This window comes from Euphorbia lathyris, chromosome 7 (genome assembly GCF_963576675.1).
Source record: "Euphorbia lathyris chromosome 7, ddEupLath1.1, whole genome shotgun sequence".
Classification (NCBI taxonomy): Eukaryota; Viridiplantae; Streptophyta; class Magnoliopsida; order Malpighiales; family Euphorbiaceae; genus Euphorbia; species Euphorbia lathyris.
The window spans coordinates 15,125,974-15,146,584 of NC_088916.1; the positions used below are offsets into that span (position 1 = coordinate 15,125,974).

Consider the following 20,611-nt stretch of genomic DNA (forward strand, 5'->3'; position numbering starts at 1 on the left):
TTTATCAAAAAAATATAAAACACTTTAAATTTTTTATGGTAGAGTAAACTTGTTATTACTCAAAAAAAAAAAAAGTAAACTTGTTATTTTTCATATAAAAAACATTTTTTAAAAATATAAAATTTATTATATATATAAATCAAATAGTACAAAAGTTTCATACACCGTATAAAATAAATATCATATAAAAAATAGATTATTATTTAAATTAAATTATTATATTATTGTAAATTCGATTATTTATTTTTTATTTAAAAATAAATTAAATAATAATATAATTTTATTTATTAATAATATAATTTCTCATATTTTAGTGTCATTTAAATAAAAATTTATACACTATTAAATGTTCAATTTATTAATGATCCATTAAATGAACTATCAATTAAATAATCATTAATTTGTTTCAACCTAATTAGTAAAATTAAAGTTTGAAATAACTATTCCCTTAGTTCTTAAATATTTAATGTTTCTTAATTTTAATGCTATATTAAAAAGGAGAGAAATGAGGGCAGGTTTGTTACCATGAAATTATATTAAATGATTTTTTTAATTTTTTATGGTTAAGTAAACTAGTTATTTTTTATATAAGAAATATTTTTTTTCCTTAAAAAACAAATATATTTTTTAAATATAATATTAATTATGTATATAAATTTAATAATATATAAGTTACAAATGCAACACAAAATAATATTATTGTAAATTTAATTACTTGTTCTTAATTAAAAATAAATTAAATAATAATATAATTTTTATATATTTATTATTATTTATATAAAAATTTATTGATAGAGATGTAGTCAGTTTTGTTAATATAACCGACCTATATAAATTTAATAACTAATAAATTATTTACCATACTATACTATAAAAGAATCTTTTAGCTGATTTCTACTTTTCACATTTCCTGTCATAAATAAAGGAAAACCAAGCAGATACTCAAATCAAAACAGGGCAATTCTTTTTAAAATTTATCTAGAGAAAATGGTGATGGTATCTCTCTTTCACTGTTTTCATTATTTATGCTAGATTTTTTTCTTTAACTTTCTTCAAGTAGTTTGAGTTCCAAATGGTCCTTTCGTTTATGTGTTCACAAAATTCAATAGGGTGGAAATTGTCCAGATGAAAATTTTGATTGGAATAGTGAAGATGAATGTGAAATTGAGAATTTCGGAAGTCGTTCTGCACAAGCTAGGGCAAGCGCAATGGAGGTAATGTAAATCATTTGTGTTTCATTTGTAGTTACATAGATTTTCAATTTGTTGTTCACGAAGTAAAATTCACTAAGAACACTTTGAAAGCACCATGCAATTGAAACCTTTTTTAGTTATTTTTTTTTTGTAATACCCTTAGTAATTAATTGGAAGATATTGACTACATTCAAGGTTTCTTAATTTTGATGCTATATTAAAGAGGAGCGGAATGAAAGGCATGTTTGTTATTATGAAATGATATTAAAATGGTTTCTTAAATTTTATATGGTAGAGTAAACTTGTTATTTTTTTATATATGAAATATATTTTTTCCTTTGAAAGAAAAGAAATAAATTTTAAATATATTAAATATATAATTGATTCGCGGTATAAAATAAATATTATATAGAAAATAAATTATTATTATTTTAGTTAAAAAATTATATTATTATAAATTTGATTACTTATTTTTAATTAAAAACAAACTAAAGGGTGGTCTTGATCGTAACTTTATACGTATTTTATTGTTTAGTGTTCGCTTAAGAGGTACCGACCATGCCATGAGTGGACGCAATCGTTACTTTAAACTTAAACACGCTTAATTTTGGTTTTTAAACGTTCCTTCCATACCTCGACTGTGATAAGGGTGGTCTCAATCTTGGCCAAAAGTAAACGGTACTTAATGGATACAAATAGCACGATTTCATAGCAAAATTGATGTAAATATTAATGATATTTTAGGTATATTTTAGGCTTAACAAATCTCCACACTTAATCTTTTGCTAGTCCCGAGCAAAATTTCATTGAATTTATCCTTTAACTAATCTCTTTATGAAAATAAAACATATATCTTTGTATTCTTTTTTTTTTAAATTAGTTAAGCCGAAAAGATTAATCTTGTATGACAAATTTATACGCTTTGTCAATAGAACTGACATGTATAAATTCAATAACTAATAAATTATTTACCACACTATCCCTATAAAAAAAATCTTCTAGTTGATTTTTATATTTCACATGACTTGTTAGATCATAAATTAAGGAGAACTAAAGTATATACGTGGAAAAATTATATTTACCTACTATCAACCCTTAATGTTTGAAATCATAAAATTTTAACCAATTTTATCTCTGTCTATATGAAAATTTGAGCATACTAGTTTACTATTTTTTGACTCGTTATTTAACTGTGACATCAGACATTCCAAACATCAATTATATATAAAATGTTTACTCTAGTACTAAAACAATTATAAATAACATACCAAGATACTTTACCCTACAACTAAGTCTACTTATAAGATGCTTCAAAAAAAAATGTCTGCCTATAAATTAATTGGAAAAAAAGATCTAAATTTTTTATTATTTTATTAACACATTTCAAATATTCTGTTAAATGCACAAAACTAATTCAATTTATCAACGAAACTTGTTAGAAAAGTCTAATGGGATAGTCAATCAAAGGTCAAAGCAGTGTGCTCAAATTTTCTATATGGCAGAAATAAAATTAACCTTGTTTAGAAATGTTAGGATAAAATTTTATCATTTCATATGATAGATGTAAATTTTCAAAAAATAATAGGATAAATCAGTCTATGATAAAATTAACTATTTGATGCATGCATCCATCTATAAATTTTATATTAAATGATAAATTTATCCTTTTATAACCATTTAATTTTCTATATGTGTTTGATTAAGTTTTGTGTTTTTTTTAGTTTAGTTTTATGTGTTTTTTGTTATATAAATACAAGTTTGTGTTATTAATAAAATTATATTATTATTCAGTAATTTTTTAATTAAAAGTAAATAATCAAATTTATAATAACTTGATATTTTAATTTGAAACAATAAGGGTTAATTACAATGAAATGTCCCGTGGTTTCGCCGATTTGTAGCTTAGTACTTGTGGTATATATACTGTATATATATATTTTTTTGCAACTAGAGGGTTGCATTTGTAAAGAAAAATACCACATATACCAATCTACACGTCTATATATAACCACATAATATCTACTTGTAATTAATCCAAATAATAAATATATTTTTCATATAATATTTATTTTATGGAGTATTTATAATTTATGCACTAATGAATATTTAATTTATTAATGATCCATAAAATTTATAAATTAAATAGTCATTAATTTTTTTTTGTAACCTAATCAATAAAATTAAAATTTGAAATAACACTCCCTTAAATCTTAAATATTTGACATTTTCAGGATTGTAAAATTAATCACAAATATTTGACGTTTTGCTTTTTTTAGTTATTTGTTTTGTAAAGACTATTCACTACATTCAAAGTTTCTTAATTTTGATGTTATATTAAAAATGAAAAAAGTGAGGCTAAGTTTGTTATTAGGATACTGTATTAAATGGTTTCTCTCTCATATAATGGTTGAGCAATAAGCATTAGAATGTTAAAAAACATATTGATTAAGATCAAAATTTTAATGCTTGGACCAAAAAACTAAACTACAAATTATTGGAAAACCAAAATGACTTATATTTTGAAAAAAAATTTAACTTTCTAAAACGACTTATATTATGGGACGGGGGAGTATCATTTATATAAAAAAAATTATAAATATTTATATAAAAATTTATTGATGGAGAAGTATTTAGTTTTATCAATACGTTCAATAACTAATAAATTATTTAGCACAACCTATATATAATATAAAACAGTGACGATAGAGATGAGGTGTCACTTCTTAATTTTTTACAGATAAAAATATAATATAATATATTAATTTTAATTTTATTATTATATTTATGTATGAAAAGATTATTTTATCAGTACTATATCTAAGAGTTCTACAAAATTTAAATTAATCCTTAAAATCTCTCTAATTCTCTGCTCTTTTATATATAATATAAAATAGTAATGATGGAGCTGAGATGTTACTACCTCCTTTGTTATGATAAAAAATATAATATAACGTATAATATATTAATTTTAATTTTATTATTATATTTATCTATAAAAAGGTATAAAAAGATTATTCAGAGTAAATGTGATTTTTATAGTTCACATGGTTTGTGTCGGATCATAAATTAAGGAGAACCAAACGGACACTGAAAATAAAATTAGCAATTCATTTTAAAATTCATAGAATAAATGGTGATGGTATCTCTCTTTCATTATTTTGCATTAGTTATGCTAGGATTTTTTTTTTTTTTCCAAACTTTCTTCAAGTAGTTTGAGTTTAGCCTGCTGCTTTTGTTTATGTGTTCACAAAATTCAATAGGTTGGAAATTCTTCAGATGAAAATTTTGACTGGAACAGTGAAGATGAACGTGAAATTGAGAATTGCGGACCTCCTTCTGCAGAAGCTATGCCAAGCGCAATGGAGGTGGAGGTAATGTAAATCACCTCTGTTTCATTTCTAGTTAGATAGATTTTCACGAAGTAAAATCCACCAAGAACACTTTCAAAGCACCCTGTAATCGAGATCTTTTTTCTTTAGCTTTACCTTTCGATTCCGCAACTACTACGGAATTTCCCCCAAAAACTTCGAGGAAAATGGGACTTTGCCTTGCCTCATTTTGCGTATTTTATCAGTGTCGTGAAAAATTCTATTGTGCATTTTGTATCTAAACCTATCAATTTGATTTGAATGAAGGCAAGTTCATCTGCAAGTGGTTCTGGCTCCAACGTGATGAATTATTTTATTGGAATGGGCTTTCCACGAGAAATGGTTGCTGAAGCAATTCAGGCTAACGGTATCAAATCTTTCTTTCTGTGATCTGAATTTCTCACCTAATAAGTGTAATCTATAACCATGGTGGTGTTAAATGTTTAGGGGAGGGGAGTATAGACTTGATTTTGGAGAGACTGCTCACATACTCGGTGAGACAATATCTGCTTTTAATCCATAGTTATCTTCTGTAGTTTAGTTTCTACTTTAATGGAATATTATGTTTTTGCAGGCAATTAAAGAATCTCCTGAAGCACAGCCAAATGTTGACCCTGATCCTAGTTCTTCTTCTTCAGAATATGACGAGAGCTTCCTAGATGGTTTTTCAGACTCAGATAGTTCTGAAAATGAGGTAGCTAAGCTATCATTCTTGCTATAGTACCTGGTTGTTAAATGGACATATGGACTAACAAATAATTAGATGGAAGGAGTGTATGTTTTTTAATCATGTTGAGGTATAAATCTGTAGAAAATGCATCTGAATCTGAATTTCATCGTGATGTTTATATGTTGTCCCATGCTTTTATGAGTTCCCCCCGTTATATGTACTTATATGAGTTCATTTTGAGGTTCATTCAAAAATTGGTTCTTTGGTTTGTTTATTTATCTATCAGGTTATTGCTCAACTGGCAAGAATGGGTTACAGCGAGAAGGACACTAAATTAGCTCTAGAGAGATGTGGTGCGTAATTTAATCTGTTCTGACTTCATTATGCTCATTTGACTGAACATTATGTGATACAATCAGTTGCATGACTACTTTGATATATTCTATTCAGCCTAATGAAAATTTCTGCCAATTTTTTTTCTTGGTATGTAACTAGTGAACAAACCAGCTGCCTAGAATTATTGAGTTTCAGTTTTTTTATTTTTGGTTGAATACATTAGAGGACCCTTGAACTTTGCCTAAAAAATGATTGGCCCCTGAGCTTTAAGAATGTCTTTTCTTTTTTTCCAGAGATTTAAGAATGTCATTTTAGCTCCTTGAACTTGCTTAACGTGATTTGATTAACCTCCTAGTTCTACGTGGTGAGTAAGATGTGAATTCGGAAAATTGAAGCGTGTATCACTTTAAGACAAGTTCGAGTACCAATTGGTCACTTTAAGCAAGTTCGAGTACCAATTGGTCTCTTTAAGCAAGTTCAAGATACCAACTAAATTTAGCATTTGACCTATATTCTCTGGTTCAGGAGAGCAAGCCTCAATGGCAGAGTTGGCAGATTTCATCTGTGCTGCTCAAATGGCAAAGGCATTTGAGGCTCCAGAAGAGAAGGTAATTTTCCCTTTATTTGAAGTGTTCTTTTTTTTATTAAAACATAGAGAAGAAAATAAAAGAACAATGAAATCTGAAGTCGTTTCAAGGATCAATACTCCTTTTGATTTTGGTATCCGTTGATAACTGGAAAGCTTGTACATTAACTTGATATCAGTGTTGCACAGACACTTCTCTGTGTTTCTTGTCCGTGTCTGTTGTGAGTCGGTGTTTATTTCTGTTTGAAGGTTATTTTATGAAGGTTATGTTTTAAAATAACTTATATCCGTTTCGGTGTTGCGCAACATAGCTTGTGATTGTTTTGTTGAATTTGCTGCACCAATTTGACAGCCAAGGATCCAGCACTTGGATGAACATTATTACACTAAGCAGACGAAGAAGCTGAAGCTAATACATGGAGATGATGAGATGATAGGACTCCCAAATCCGATGATTGGTTTCGGACTACCAACCGATTCAGTTATCGTGACCCGTAGAACACTTCCGGAAGCTGCGAAGGGGCCGCCGTATTTTTATTATGAAAATGTGGCAATGGCTCCTAAAGGGGTTTGGCAAACCATCTCAAGTTTCTTATATGAAGTGAAGCCGGAATTCGTTGATTCAAAACATTTGTGTGCTGCAGCAAGGAAAAGGGGATACATTCACAATCTTCCAATTCACAACAGGTCTCCCCTTGTTCCATTGCCTCCACAGACCATAAGTGAAGCATTTCCATTGACAAAGAGATGGTGGCCTTCATGGGACACGAGGACGAAATTAAATTGCCTACAAACGGTTATCGCGAGCGCGAAAGTGACGGATAGGATTCGTGAAGCTGTTGTGGGTTATGAGGGAGAACCTCCTTTGAGTGTCCAGAAGTTTGTTCTTGAGCAGTGCAGGAAATGGAATCTGGTATGGGTTGGGAGGAACAAAGTTGCACCACTTGAGCCGGATGAGATAGAAATGCTCCTTGGTTTTCCTAGGTACCACACAAGGGGAGGTGGCACAAATCGGACTGATAGATACAAATCCCTTGGTAACTCATTCCAGGTAAGATTTACGAATTTTCAAAGACTGTGCTTATGGTTTAAAAGTTTGCAAACATAGGTCTAAGATTTCCTCCATAATTTAACCAATACTTTTTCAATAAAACCACCCAAATTTACCTACATAACACAAAAAATCTTGCGATATTTCCATTTTCATTATGCTCCTGCTAACATATAAGAAAAAATTCAAGCAGAAAAAATTAATAAAATAATTCAAAATTTGAAAAAGTCTTATCTTTGCAGCTCAAACCTATATTTTCAAATTTTGAAACTACAAGAATGTCTTTGCAAATGCTCGAACGAGGTTTATTTTTGTATTTATCCCTAATAGTCAGAGTAAATTACATCCATGGTCTCTTAACATTTGTCTTACTTTCGTTATAGCCCTTAAATTTCAAAAGCGGATAGTGAGACCTCCTTTATTAATATAAAAGTTATTTATGAAAGTGGGAAAGTCCAAAAATTAAAGTTTAAAACTCACATTTTTTATTTTCTAAAATCATACTAGAGCTTTTTTCGCTCTAAATAGAGATCAAAACTAAAAAGTTTCAAGACTTAAAGTTGTTTAAATTGAATGTTACGTTAATAAAGGGCAAAGTTCATGGACTTTTATATCCGGTTTGAAATTTTGACCACAATTAAAGAAAGGCCGAAGTTGAGTGATTATGCGTGTAATTTGCCCTCTTGATCTCCAATCTAACATATGGTTCTTAAATTGAAAAATTGTTTCAGATTGATACAGTTGCGTACCATCTATCAGTATTGAAATACATGTTCCCAGGAGGCATAAATGTGCTGTCTCTATTCTCAGGGATAGGAGGGGCAGAGGTTGCTCTTCACCGGCTGGGTATTAGACTGAAGAATGTAGTATCAGTTGAGAAGTCGGAAGTAAATAGAAACCTAGTGAGAAGCTGGTGGCAAGAAACCGACCAGGATGGGAACTTGATAGACTTAGAAGATGTTCAAGATCTAAGAGAAGATAGATTAGAGCAAATGATTAAATCATTCGGAGGATTCGATCTGATAATAGGTGGAAGTCCATGTAATAATCTTGCTGGTAATAATCGACTCCACCGTGATGGTTTAGAGGGTAAAGAATCCTCACTTTTCTTCGAGTATTGGCGAATTTTGGATACTGTCAAACGTATTATGAAGAGAAACAATGGAAATTATTAAATTAAGACTAGGAATTTTTGTTTTTGTTTCTATACGAAAATGTCAAATTAGGTGATTTAAAGTGTACAAACGCTTATATTCCAGTTATTATGGGGGAAAACTACTCCATTTTACATATTGAAGTTAAGTTTACATACCTCAATGTAATAAAGTGAGACAAATATATTAATCCATATAATTAAGGTGCAGACTGTAAGACAAAATTTTATCCAAAGTATTTAAATAAAAGAGTTATTTTCATAAAAATAAAATAAAACTTATCTTACTTATTTTAAAAATCTGTTATATTTTGGAATAATTTATAATATAAATAATGATTTTATGGTTCATGTATGATCAAGTTTATGAATAATAAAAGTAAGGTTTAAAACATCAATTATTTCTTGAATTTGTTTAAAAAGTAAATTGATACTTTAAGCTTTTAAGATTTCTAAATTTTGAAATCGTCCGTCCACTAAATTTGTCTAAAAAAAGACCAATTGGTTTTCTGGACTTTTAACATTTATTTGAGAGTTGGGAAGTTTAACGGAGGTAATGTAAGGAAATATAAAGTGATAAAAATAAAGGTTAAATTTTATTTTGTCTGTGAGTTTATAAAATATAAATAAAAGTTAAAATGTTAACTTTCATTAGAAAGTTTTTGTTTTTAACATGAAATTCATCAAATAAAAATATTACAGGTGTAGAGGGCCAGTCCTGATAATTTATGAGCTCAACGGAAAAAAGAAAAAGGATCTCTTTAATAAAAAAAATTATATGTAAAAAATTAAAATATATTCCAATAAATAATAGGGAAAAGTACGAAAAAATGATTGTGGTTTGTCCATTTTGCAAATAGAGACATGTGGTTTAAAAGTTTACAAATAAAGGTTTGTGGTATGTTTTATTTACAAAACAAAGTATTACAATTACACAGTTAAGTTCTGATTACAACCAATGATATTTTTATCTTAAAAAAAAATTATTCTTACATATCAGTAAAACACCATCCCCGAAAAAAACAATTTCTAATTTGAAACAATAAATAATATGTTGGAATTTTACGTTTTTTTACTAATCTGACAATTTATTAACTAAATTGATATTTAAGTTCATTTTACAGTTGCAATTTGATTTTGCTGTATTTTTTCAATATATATAAATGTAACTGAAAAAAATGCTCTTATTATCATCAATTACTTAAAAGTTTAATTTAAATACTTTGTTTTGTAAAAGAAAACATATCACATACCTTTATTTGTAAATTTTTAAACGACGAACCTTTATTTACAAATAAGGCAAACCACAAGCATTTTTTTCGTACTTTGCCCTAAATAATAAACAAAATATTTCATTAGTAAAGTTAATTCTCTCTCTCTATATATATATAGGTGCACTCTTAATGGGTATTACCATTTATCACCATCCATGGGTACTACGATAATAGCCATTGGATTAAAATTTAATGGTCTAGATTTAAATTTATTCATTAATATTAATATTAAATTAAAATTAAAATATTAAAAAGTTAATATTGAAAATTAATTACAGTTTCCAAAAAAATAATAATAATTACAACTCCGAATAATTCATTTCAACTTCCAAGGTAAAAGAATAGTGGGTTACATTGTTTGATAGTAAAACTATCAAATTAAGTTACGAAATTCAATTTTTTTTTTTTAAGTAAGCTACAAATTATGTTAGTGTAGCTAAATTAATTAAGTATTGATTTCTAAAATTGTACATAGATTCAAATTTGGACACTCTCACAATTGTGATATCTCACACTATGTCTATGTTTTATATTTTATATTTTTATATTTTGTATTTTTATATTTTTCGACTTATAACTTTTACTCTTAGTTTAATTACCTCTTTAAAAATTCAGTTAATTTTTTAACAGTTCACAAAGTTTTTTTTTTTTTTTACCTTTTCCTATTTTTAATTTCCTTTTATTTTCTTTTTCGTCATATAAAAAGTAAATGATTTATGACGAAATGAAAATTCATATGCATAATACTACGCTCTTACTGTAACATTAGGTGTAACAACAAATTTTTGTCACCAATTGTGTATAGTGACGAAAAATCATGTTTTCATGACAATTTTTGTACGTCATAAAAGACCAAATTTCTTATAGTAATTTACGTGAATCTTTTATTTTTAGATATAGTTTTAGAAAGGTTGGAATTAATTTACATAAAATTGCATTTTTACCAAAAATAATAACTTTGGACTTAATTAAAAATTTATAACCCTAATTTATGTAAAGTTGTACTTAATGAAAACTTATAACCTTAAATGTGAACTTTACCTAAAACTTAGATTTATGCATAAATTATATTCAACACTTCATATCCACTACTTATATTTTCAATACTTAATTTAGAGTTTTTATCAAACGCAACATCTTAATGTATCTTTCGTATAATATTTATTTTATGTAGTGTTCGTTAAAAGTGCAACTGAGCTAAGTGTCGAGCTTTGGCATGCTCATGCTCGGCTCGACAGAAAATGAACAAGCTCGAGTTTGAGCTCAATTTGAGCTCAACATCCTTTTCGAGTTTGGTCATTAAGACAATTATTTGACCGTGAGCTGCTCGGGAGCACCTTGTTTATTTGTTCACGAGTTTTTCTCACAAGCCCATCGTTGATTATGTTTATAGACTTTGTTCGTGAATAATTCATTAACTGTGTTCACAATCTACGTAGTTTTGAAACCTACAAATTAAACGTTTCATACAAAACTATGTAGTTTTACATTTCGCCCTGTATACTACTATTGAAAAAATAGTCAAACCAAGCTTGCTCATGAACATCATAACCGAGTTTCTTTGTCAGCTTGTTCACAAACTTATAACCGAGCATGTTTGTGGGCTTTCGATTCGATTTTCACTATGCTCAAGTTAGCTCCGTTATGAATTGAGCCTCAAAATCGTACTCAAGCTCGACTGATTTATAAATTGAGCTGAACACCACCGAGCATTTATCGAGATGAACGCCAAACCGCTCATCTAGTGTTTATAGTTTATATAATATTAAATTAGGTTTATTATATCATTTTCCCTTTAAACTTGTTCAAAAAGCTTTATTGGTCTCTGAACTTGCAAAGTGTTTTGATAGCCCTTCAACTTGTTTAAAATATTTCGATAGTCCCCTCAAATTGCTTTAAATATAGTCAATTAATCACTCCGGTATAAAGAAGTAAGCTACACGCGGAAGATGTCTTACATGCGCCTTGAAATGCTATTACATAATTCACATGATAAATTAAAGCATATTGAAAAAGAAAATTTTAATTGCTCAACGGTAAAACTTATCATTGCGACCCCATACCCCGACCTTAGTCATTTTACTTTTTTCAAGGTGAGTCATTTTGCATGTCGTTTACTTTTTTTTTTTGTTGCAAACAAGTGATTAATTGATTACATTTTGAGGAAGTTGTGGTGCTATTGGGATATTTTATGCAAATTGAATGAGCTACGGAACACTTTAAAAATTCAGGAGGCCAATTAAACTTTGTTGACAAAGTTACAAAGATAAATGATGTATTAAGCCATTAGATTATCTACATCCAGTGGCAGATGTGCCCCCCCCCCATTAATTTTTTTTTTAAAACCAAAATTAAGGGTTAAAGTGCAAAAATACCCCTAATGTTTTGGGTTAGGAGTAATTTTATCTCTAAAGTCTAAAATGGTACAATTTTATCCCTAATGTTGGATGACAAGAGCAATTTTACCCCTAACGTTAATAAATTGGGTCAATTTGAGAAATAATTCATCAAATTGTCTTCTCGGTCATGAATAATAGTGTCTGAAATTGATCCAATTTATCAACATTAGAGGTAAAATTGGTGCAAAATTACAAAATTGATATGCAATTGGTGCAAAATAAAGAAAAAAAATGACTGTATTTTATAATAGTGTCTGAAATTGATCCAATTTATCAATGTTAGGGATAAAATTGCTATTGGCTACAAACATTAGGGGTAAAATTGCACCATTTTAGATGTTAGGGGTAAAATTATACCTGACCCAAAACGTTAGGGATATTTGATGCGTAACAACCCGAGAATCCCAGAAATGGATGATTACGAGTCGGAAACATTATAATTTATGTTTTTTATAAAAAAAAATCATGAAAATAATGCATGACAATTGAACGATTTTGTATTTTTCGTCACAAAAAATTGAACAATTTTGCATTTTTTGTCATAAAAAATTGAATAATTTTACATTTTTTGTCTAAAATTTTTTACGTAAAATTTTGCCCGCCGCTCCTTCAAATCCTGGATTCGCCACTGTCTACATCTATAATTGTATTAAAATTTATAGTGTTTAATTACAAATAATCGATTCTTAACAAACAATAAATTAAAATTCAATTAAAAAAAAACAATTGAACAAGACCTAGTCTAAAAAATTATAAAGTAACTGTAAAGTAATACTTATTACAACATAATGGTATTTTTTTTAAGAGACAATAATGGTATTTTTATATAAAAATACAAACTTAGTACAACATAAATAAAGTAACTGGTAAATTGTATTAAAACTTATCAAAGGAAGCAATTAAATTCGATTGAAACCAGCGACTGCTAAAAGTAATATTTTATTTTCTTGATTAGTGAGTAGTTTTTAGAATGTAATTAATTTTGTGGGTTGGAAGTGATGTATAATGCGGCAAATTATTAGAAGCACCGGGTTCTCCATATCAAATAGAGGACTTTCTATACATATTTTGACACGTGTAACATGGACCCACGTATATTATAAGAGGCCCCACTATTTTAATTATTACGTGGAGTCACAATACACGTGTCCAAATGTGAATTGGAGGTCCTCCGAGTGACATGGAAGACCCGGTACTTAATATAAGAACTCGTATAATGCACATATTTTCATATTGTATTTATAACATATAATTTGGTATTTGGTATTTTCAATAAATTTACACATTTTTCAAAAATACTCATGGATGGGTAATACCCATTGAGAAATAACACATATATATATATATATATATATATATATATATATATATATATATATATAGAGGGAGAGAGAGAGAAGAGAGATCAGGTGTAACACATTTCTTATGGTGTGACAAACCTTATTGTGTGACAAGGACCAATTTTATAATTAATCAGGGGAATGTGGTAAATTTGTAAATAAAAGGAAAGAGAAAATTGTTTTATTTCTTTTCTTTAAAATGCATTTTTCTGACTTTTTCAACATTGTTTTTCAAAAACTTTTATACCATTGGACTCGTCTTAATTAGATGGTCATTTTAAGATCCCAGAAGCTCAGGTAAAAAAAAAATCCGGTAAATAGAATCCGGCGATTTGTTTTTCTGTGAGAAAAAAAATGCCCAGAAAATTTTCAAAAAATTCCAGAATATGTAAAACATCATTCTGAGAAACTTTATATCTTGACTCAAAGTGAGATTTCTTACGGTTTAGCCGCAAATGAACGGAATCCGACGATTAGGTGAGCGTTTTCCGGCGAAAAAACAGAAAGTACCCAGAAAATTCTCAAAACATTTCAGAAAATGTAAAACATTATTTTGAGAAACTTTAATTCTTGGGTCGAAGCAGGATTTCTTACGATTTAGTCCCAATAAAACAATTTCCTTAATTTTATCCATTTTACATGCTTCAACAATTTATTGGGTCAAAACCATAAGAAATCTCGTTTTGAGCCAAAAATTAAAGTTTCTTAAAATGATGTTTTACATGTTTTAAAATTTTTTGATAATTTTCTGGCACTTTTTGGTCTTGCCTTTCAACACTATGTGTTGCAATATTTTGTTGCACAATATAACAATTCTGTTGGAACAATATAAGTATTATGTTGGAACAATATAACTATTCTGTTGGAAGAATATAAGAATTAGAATTATTTTCTAAAATAACATAATTAATATAAATTTGAAGATACTATATTAAATACTAAGAAACAAAAATGAAATTGAAGACATAAATAATAAAATTGATTTGGAACAATTGGTAAGGTGATTTGTTATGTTGGAACAATATATGTGTTATGCTGGAATAATAGAATTATTTTGTTGGAAAAATTGGTACACTGATTTATTCTGTTGGAACAATATAAGTATTACGTTGGAACAAATGGTACATTGATTTGGAACAATTTCGTACAATGTCGGAACAATGTAAGTAGGATAAAAAAATGTACCCAGAAAATTATCAAAAAATTCCAAAACATGTCAAACATCATTTTAAGAAAATTTAATTCTTGACTCAAAACGAGATTCCTTATGGTTTTGACCCAACAAATTGTTGAAGCATGTAAAATGGATAAAATTAAGGAATAAGTTTTATTGGGACTAAACCGTAAGAAATCTCGCTTTGTCCTAAGAATTAAAGTTTCTCATAATAATGTTTTACATTTTCTAAAATTTTTTAAGAATTTTCTGGGCACTTTTTTTTCGTCAGAAAACGCCCACCCGGATTCCGTTCATCGAATTTTTTTTTTTTACTTGAGCTTCAGGGATCTTAAAATGACCATCTAATTTAAACGAGTCTAATAGTATAAAAATTTTCAAAAAACGATGTTAGAAATGTCAGGAAAATGTATTTCAAAGAAAAGAAATAAAACAATTTTCTCTACCCTCTCTTTCCTTTTATTTACAAATTTGCCACATTGCCCTTTTCAATTATCATCAAAACTACGTAGTTTTGTTATGTCACACAATAAGCTCATTGTCACACTTTAACCCCTTGTCACACTGGATCTCACTCATATATATATATATATTTTTTTTTTGAAATAAGGTAAACTTTATTAACTAAGATCAGAAGCGAGAATGTAAAAAATAATCGGTGGTGGACAGGCCCACTCACCACGAACAGATCTAGATGTAACAGCCTTAGCTAAGCTATGAGCTGCTAAATTCGCTGAACGTTTTACATATGAGACTGAACATGAGTTCAAGGCTCTTAACAAATCACAACAATCATTCACTACATCCGATAAATAAGATAATTGACGTTTTTGCTGATGTATGGAACTAATAACCACGAGACAATCTGATTGGACCTCCACATGGCTGAGGTTAAAATCCTTAATCCAGGTAAGAGCCTCTCTTACCGCCATTGCCTCTGCCAACGGGGGATCCGTGACATCCGCAAGGTGCCCCATTTTAGCAGCAAAACATCTACCCTGATGATCCCTCAACAGACACCCATAAGAGCTGAATTTATTATGGTCATCCACACCTGCGTCAATATTGCACACATAGCTTCCTTTCGACGGTTTCTTCCATTTTGCGATTACGACCGACTGTGGCTGGGGGTGTTTTAGATTGACGATTTGAGCTTCTCTCCAGTCGCGCAATTGCGATAAGGCCATACGGTGGATTTCCTCTGATGTCTATTCCTTGTTATTCCAAACCTTATCATTCCGCGCTTTCCAAATACTCCAGCAAAGCATCGCTACTTCATTTCCCGTCCCTGACGCCCCTCCGATGCAATTTGAAAGCCAGAAGATGAGATCTGTGACCGTCGATACCCTATTGTCCTGAAAGAAGATTTGCCGCACTCGGTAGGCTTACGGACAGCTGATAAACACATGAAGATCGTCTTCCCCATAAGCGTTGCATATTGGCAACAGTTTGGGAGGGAGCTTCACCGGGATGCCAAGTTACTCATAGTCGGTAAGCAGCTTGTGCAGATCCTCCATAAACAGTTTTTAACTTTTGGGGCCACCTGTAAATTCCAGATTAAGTTCCAGTTAATCATAGAGAGATTTGCCGTGTTAGAAGGGCGGGATCCAAGTGCTTTGAGATAACCACTCTTTACTGAGTAATTACCGGACTTTTCGTCAGGCCAGAACCAGTCATCCTCACGCTGCCTCCTTCGTGCCAGAATTGAACAGATCAATTGGACATCCCTTCTATTAAAGATTCTACTGATGAGATCAAGGTTCCAAGCGCAGTTTTCATTTAACAGATCCTTCACCGGACCAGTAGGCAGTGTGGTATCAAGAGGGCTGGTAGGGAGAGGGAGGGAATCATCAAGAAGCCACGGGGAGCTCCAGAGTGCGCTGGTTTCACCATTCCCAATTTTCCTTCGGAGACCCATCACAAGCAATTCACGTCCCGCCAGAATGCTCCTCCACACAAAGGAAGGGTTATGACCCAAAGGAGCCTGCAAAAAATCAGAGTTAGAAAAATACCGAGCCTTAAGTATTTGAGTCACCAGTGAATCCGGATTCTCCAATATCCTCCAACTTTGTTTTGCAAGTAAGGTAAGGTTGAATAGGTGGGTATTTCTGAACCCGAGTCCTCCGCTTGATTTAGGCCAGCAAAGGTTCTCCCAAGATTTCCAATGAAGCCCAGAAGGTGATGATCCTGATGAGTTCCACCAAAACCTGTTCAGCATTTTATTGAAGTCGTCACAGAATTCCTTCGGCATGAGGAAGATGCTCATCAGATAGGTTGGGATCGATTGAAGCACAGATTTGATGAGGACTTCCTTTCCAGCACGTGACAGGTATTTCTCTTTCCAATTATTAATGCGTTTCCATGCTCTATCTTTTAAGAAGCCAAATGTTTGCATTTTGCTTCTTCCTACTACAATCGGTGCTCCTAGAAAAAAAGCCCATGTCATTGACTTCAGAGACTCCAAGTTCATTACACACCGCTGATCTAGCATCAATCTTCGTATTGCCACTAAAAAATACGGAGGATTTCTGAAAGTTGACACACTGACCAGATGCCTGTTCGTAACATTGTAGATAGGCTTGAACCTCCTTTGCCTCATTCGCATTAGCCTGGAAGAATAAATAGCTATCATTGGCGAAGAAGAGGTGTGACACCTTAGGAGCATTACATGATACCTGAGAGCTGTGAATTCGACCTGCTTGCTCCTTTGCAGCTAGCAGTGCCGAAAGCCCCTTAGCACAGATCAGAAACAGGAACGGGGAGATGGGATCTCCTTGTCTCAGACCTCTCTTTGGGATAATCGGGCCAATTTCTCTACCATCTTGAACTACCATATAGGACACAGTAGACACCAACAACATTATCCATTGAATCCATCTGTCTCTGAATCCTAATTTCCGTAACATATTCTCTTGAAAACCCCATTCGATTCTATCGTAGGCTTTACTCATATCTAGTTTTAGGGCAGCCGTACCATGTTTACCATATTTTAGTCCGCGGAGTTTATGAATTGTCTCATAGGCCACAATAATGTTATCAGAAATCAATCTTCCTTTAATAAACGCACTTTGTGTACTTGAGATAATGGATGGAAGGACTGCTTTGAGACGAATTTTTTAAAGGATTTTGAGTAGGACATTGCATAGTGCTATAGGCCGTAAATCTGAAACTTGTTCAGGATTACTAATCTTCGGAATAAGAACGATCAGGGTATCATTCAACTTTTGTGGGAGTTTTCCAGTCCTGAGAATAGAGAAACATACCTCGCACACATCATCCCTTACTATGTTCCAAAAATGTTGATAAAATGCCGGATTCAGCCCGTCAGGACCCAGACTTTTATCCGGATGCATGGAAAAACAAGCCTCTTTTACTTCCTCCTTAGAAAACCTTTGAGATAGCTGATCATTCTTCTCTCTTGTTACTCTTACTTGTATAAATGGGAGCAGAGCTGCATCACTGTTTCCTTGGCTTGTAAAAATATCGCTGAAATAATCTACTAACAGATCGTCCAGCCCGTTGCCCTTCGTTCGCCAATTTCCATCCGAATCTCTAAGTTGTGAGAAACTGTTCTTTTTCCTCCTATCCGTAGCATATGCATGGAAATATTTAGAATTAGAATCTCCATCTTGTAACCACAACAATTTGGCCCGTTGTTTCCAAAAGTCCTCCTGCTTCCTTAGGGTCTCAGCATATGCTTTTGCAGCTTGTTTGAACCTATCCACACCATAAGCACGTCTCCCCTTAACCTCTTGCATCTAAACTTGAAAGGCATTTAATAACTGACTGAAATTCAATTCTAAGGTCAAACTCCGCTTCTTAAGAGCCTCTGAACACACATCGATTTTTTTTGTAATATTGCCATTTGGGGCCGACTTCCACGCTTCGTTCACAATTGTTGCACAAGCTTGCTCCCGTAACCAAGCATTTTCGAATCTAAAGCGTTTAATACTAAAGCCTTGTATCCAAACCTTACATTCCAATAGGATTGCCGAGTGATCCGACGAGACAGTAATAAGATTCCTCGAATTAGTTTCCGCGAAGGTCTCTTTCCACCTGATATTAACAAAAGCCCGAGCTAGTCTTTCTTCAATCCACCTGTCTGAACCTCGCCCGAACTCCCAAGTGAATGGATGACCAATCATACTAACTGTAGTTAGGCCAGAGTCCTCCACGACTTCTTTAAAACCTTCCATCAACCAGTTGGGTTGGGGTCTCCCCCCCTGCTTTTCTCGTGAACAAAGGATATCGTTAAAGTCCCTGATGCAACACCAGGCAAGATCATCTTGGTGCTTGAGGGATTGCAGCAACTCCCAAGAATCTCTCCGCCGTTGCCTTTCGGGGAAGCCATAAAAACCAGTTAACTTGAATTTAGGACCGTTTGGGAGTGTTATTAAAGCACTAATGTGATTGATGGAAGAAGATTGAATGGAAACTAACAGATTGTCTTTCCAGAATAATGCTAATCCACCCCCGTGACCTTGTCCGTTAACCATAAAAGACCCTCCATACCCAATTTTCCTGCCAACCGCTCTCATCTTGTCTTCTTTGATCATAGTTTCCATTAAAAACGTAACCATAGGCCTATGAATCCTTACAAGATCCTTTAATACGCTAACTGTGCGTGGGTTGCCTAGCCCACGACAGTTCCAGCTCAGGACACTCATTAATAGAATTACGAAAAAACTTCTCAGAAGAGAAGACCTAAAACCACTCATTAATAGACCTATTATTTTTTTTGGACCTCTTTCAGCCTTGTACGTAGTAATCTAGGCCCAGAGCCAGGGTTGCATTGCATATGTATCTTTGACCGACTTATAGGGCTTAATTGGATGAGGGGTTAGTAAGGGAAGGGTTAGTAAGGGTTGATAGAAACCCTTGTTTGGGAAGGGGAAGAGTTAGTAAGGGTTTTTACAAACACATGTTTGGAACACACAAAAACTTAGAAGGGTAAGGGTTTGGAAGGGTTTTGAAGGGTTATTTTTAAGAAATTTCATTCAATTTCCAACCCCCCAATTTGGTGGGTTTGGAAGGGTTGGAAATTATCATTCCTTCCTATTCCTTACATTTCTCTACCCTTCATTTATTCACTCATCTACACCTTCTTGCTCTAGCTCTTTCATCACCAAAAAATTATACGTAAAAAATTAAAATATATTCCAATAAATTCTACTTGCTCTTTAAGATACATGTGATCAATACTGAATCCAAAAAAAACCCACCCAAAATCCTATTTAATAAAATACTTTCAATAAATATTATATCTAGTCATTAAAAACCTAAACAACTTAACAAAATCACATTCTCATTCTAAATTTAACCAACCAGAATATATAAATAATCATTCAATTAAAAAAATATCCTTATACCAATACTCTTATCCAGTAAAACCTCTATAACTTAATACTCGATAAATTAATGAACTCTTTAAAATAATAATTTCTTCTGGTCCCGACTTGAGCCCATCCAAAAAATGATCAATTTTAATAAATAAACAAGATAATAATTTTCTGGAACAACCCTTTATAAATACATTGTATTATTACTTCTATAAATTAATAATTTCTCAAATATATATGCGAAATATATATAAATATACATGCTTAGGATAATTTACCAAAATATGAATTTGTTAGTATTTTATTTTTTCTTGAAATTTAAATCTAGTTGAATTTCATCTCTAACTATTCTAACATCGTACCTTGACTAACTTTCAAATGATATGTTTCATTTAGCCAATTTTGTAAAACCTTTTGAGTGCTTGCAGGGTGATCTCTATTGTATTCATAGAATGTTTTTCTGATTTGATCGGTCATGGTTGATTTACTGACACATTTTAGATGAGAAGCCATTTTTGGTATGATTTGAAAAAACACTCCATATAAATTTATATATAATTCATTAACTATTATACATTGAATATTTTTAACATAAATACAAAAAATTTATTTGCTCATTGATTTTAGACAAAAAAATTTATTTAAATTAGTAATTTAAATTTTTTTTTTAAAAATTTTAAAATCACTTTATAAATTAATAATTAATAATTTATTGATTAATTAATAAC

The 20,611-nt window shown here is 31.2% G+C and overlaps 1 protein-coding gene across 1 annotated transcript; it reads left to right on the forward strand.

Moving 5' to 3' along the window:
• Positions 1 to 4,392: 4,392 nt before the first annotated feature.
• LOC136201517 (DNA (cytosine-5)-methyltransferase DRM1-like) lies at positions 4,393 to 8,549 on the forward strand. The gene is made up of 8 exons (XM_065992199.1): positions 4,393 to 4,564; positions 4,829 to 4,928; positions 5,009 to 5,055; positions 5,136 to 5,255; positions 5,518 to 5,584; positions 6,093 to 6,175; positions 6,506 to 7,204; positions 7,936 to 8,549. The coding sequence occupies exons 1-8, from the start codon at positions 4,541 to 4,543 to the stop codon at positions 8,377 to 8,379; spliced, it is 1,584 nt and encodes a 527-aa protein (XP_065848271.1). The 5' UTR covers positions 4,393 to 4,540; the 3' UTR covers positions 8,380 to 8,549.
• Positions 8,550 to 20,611: the final 12,062 nt, after the last annotated feature.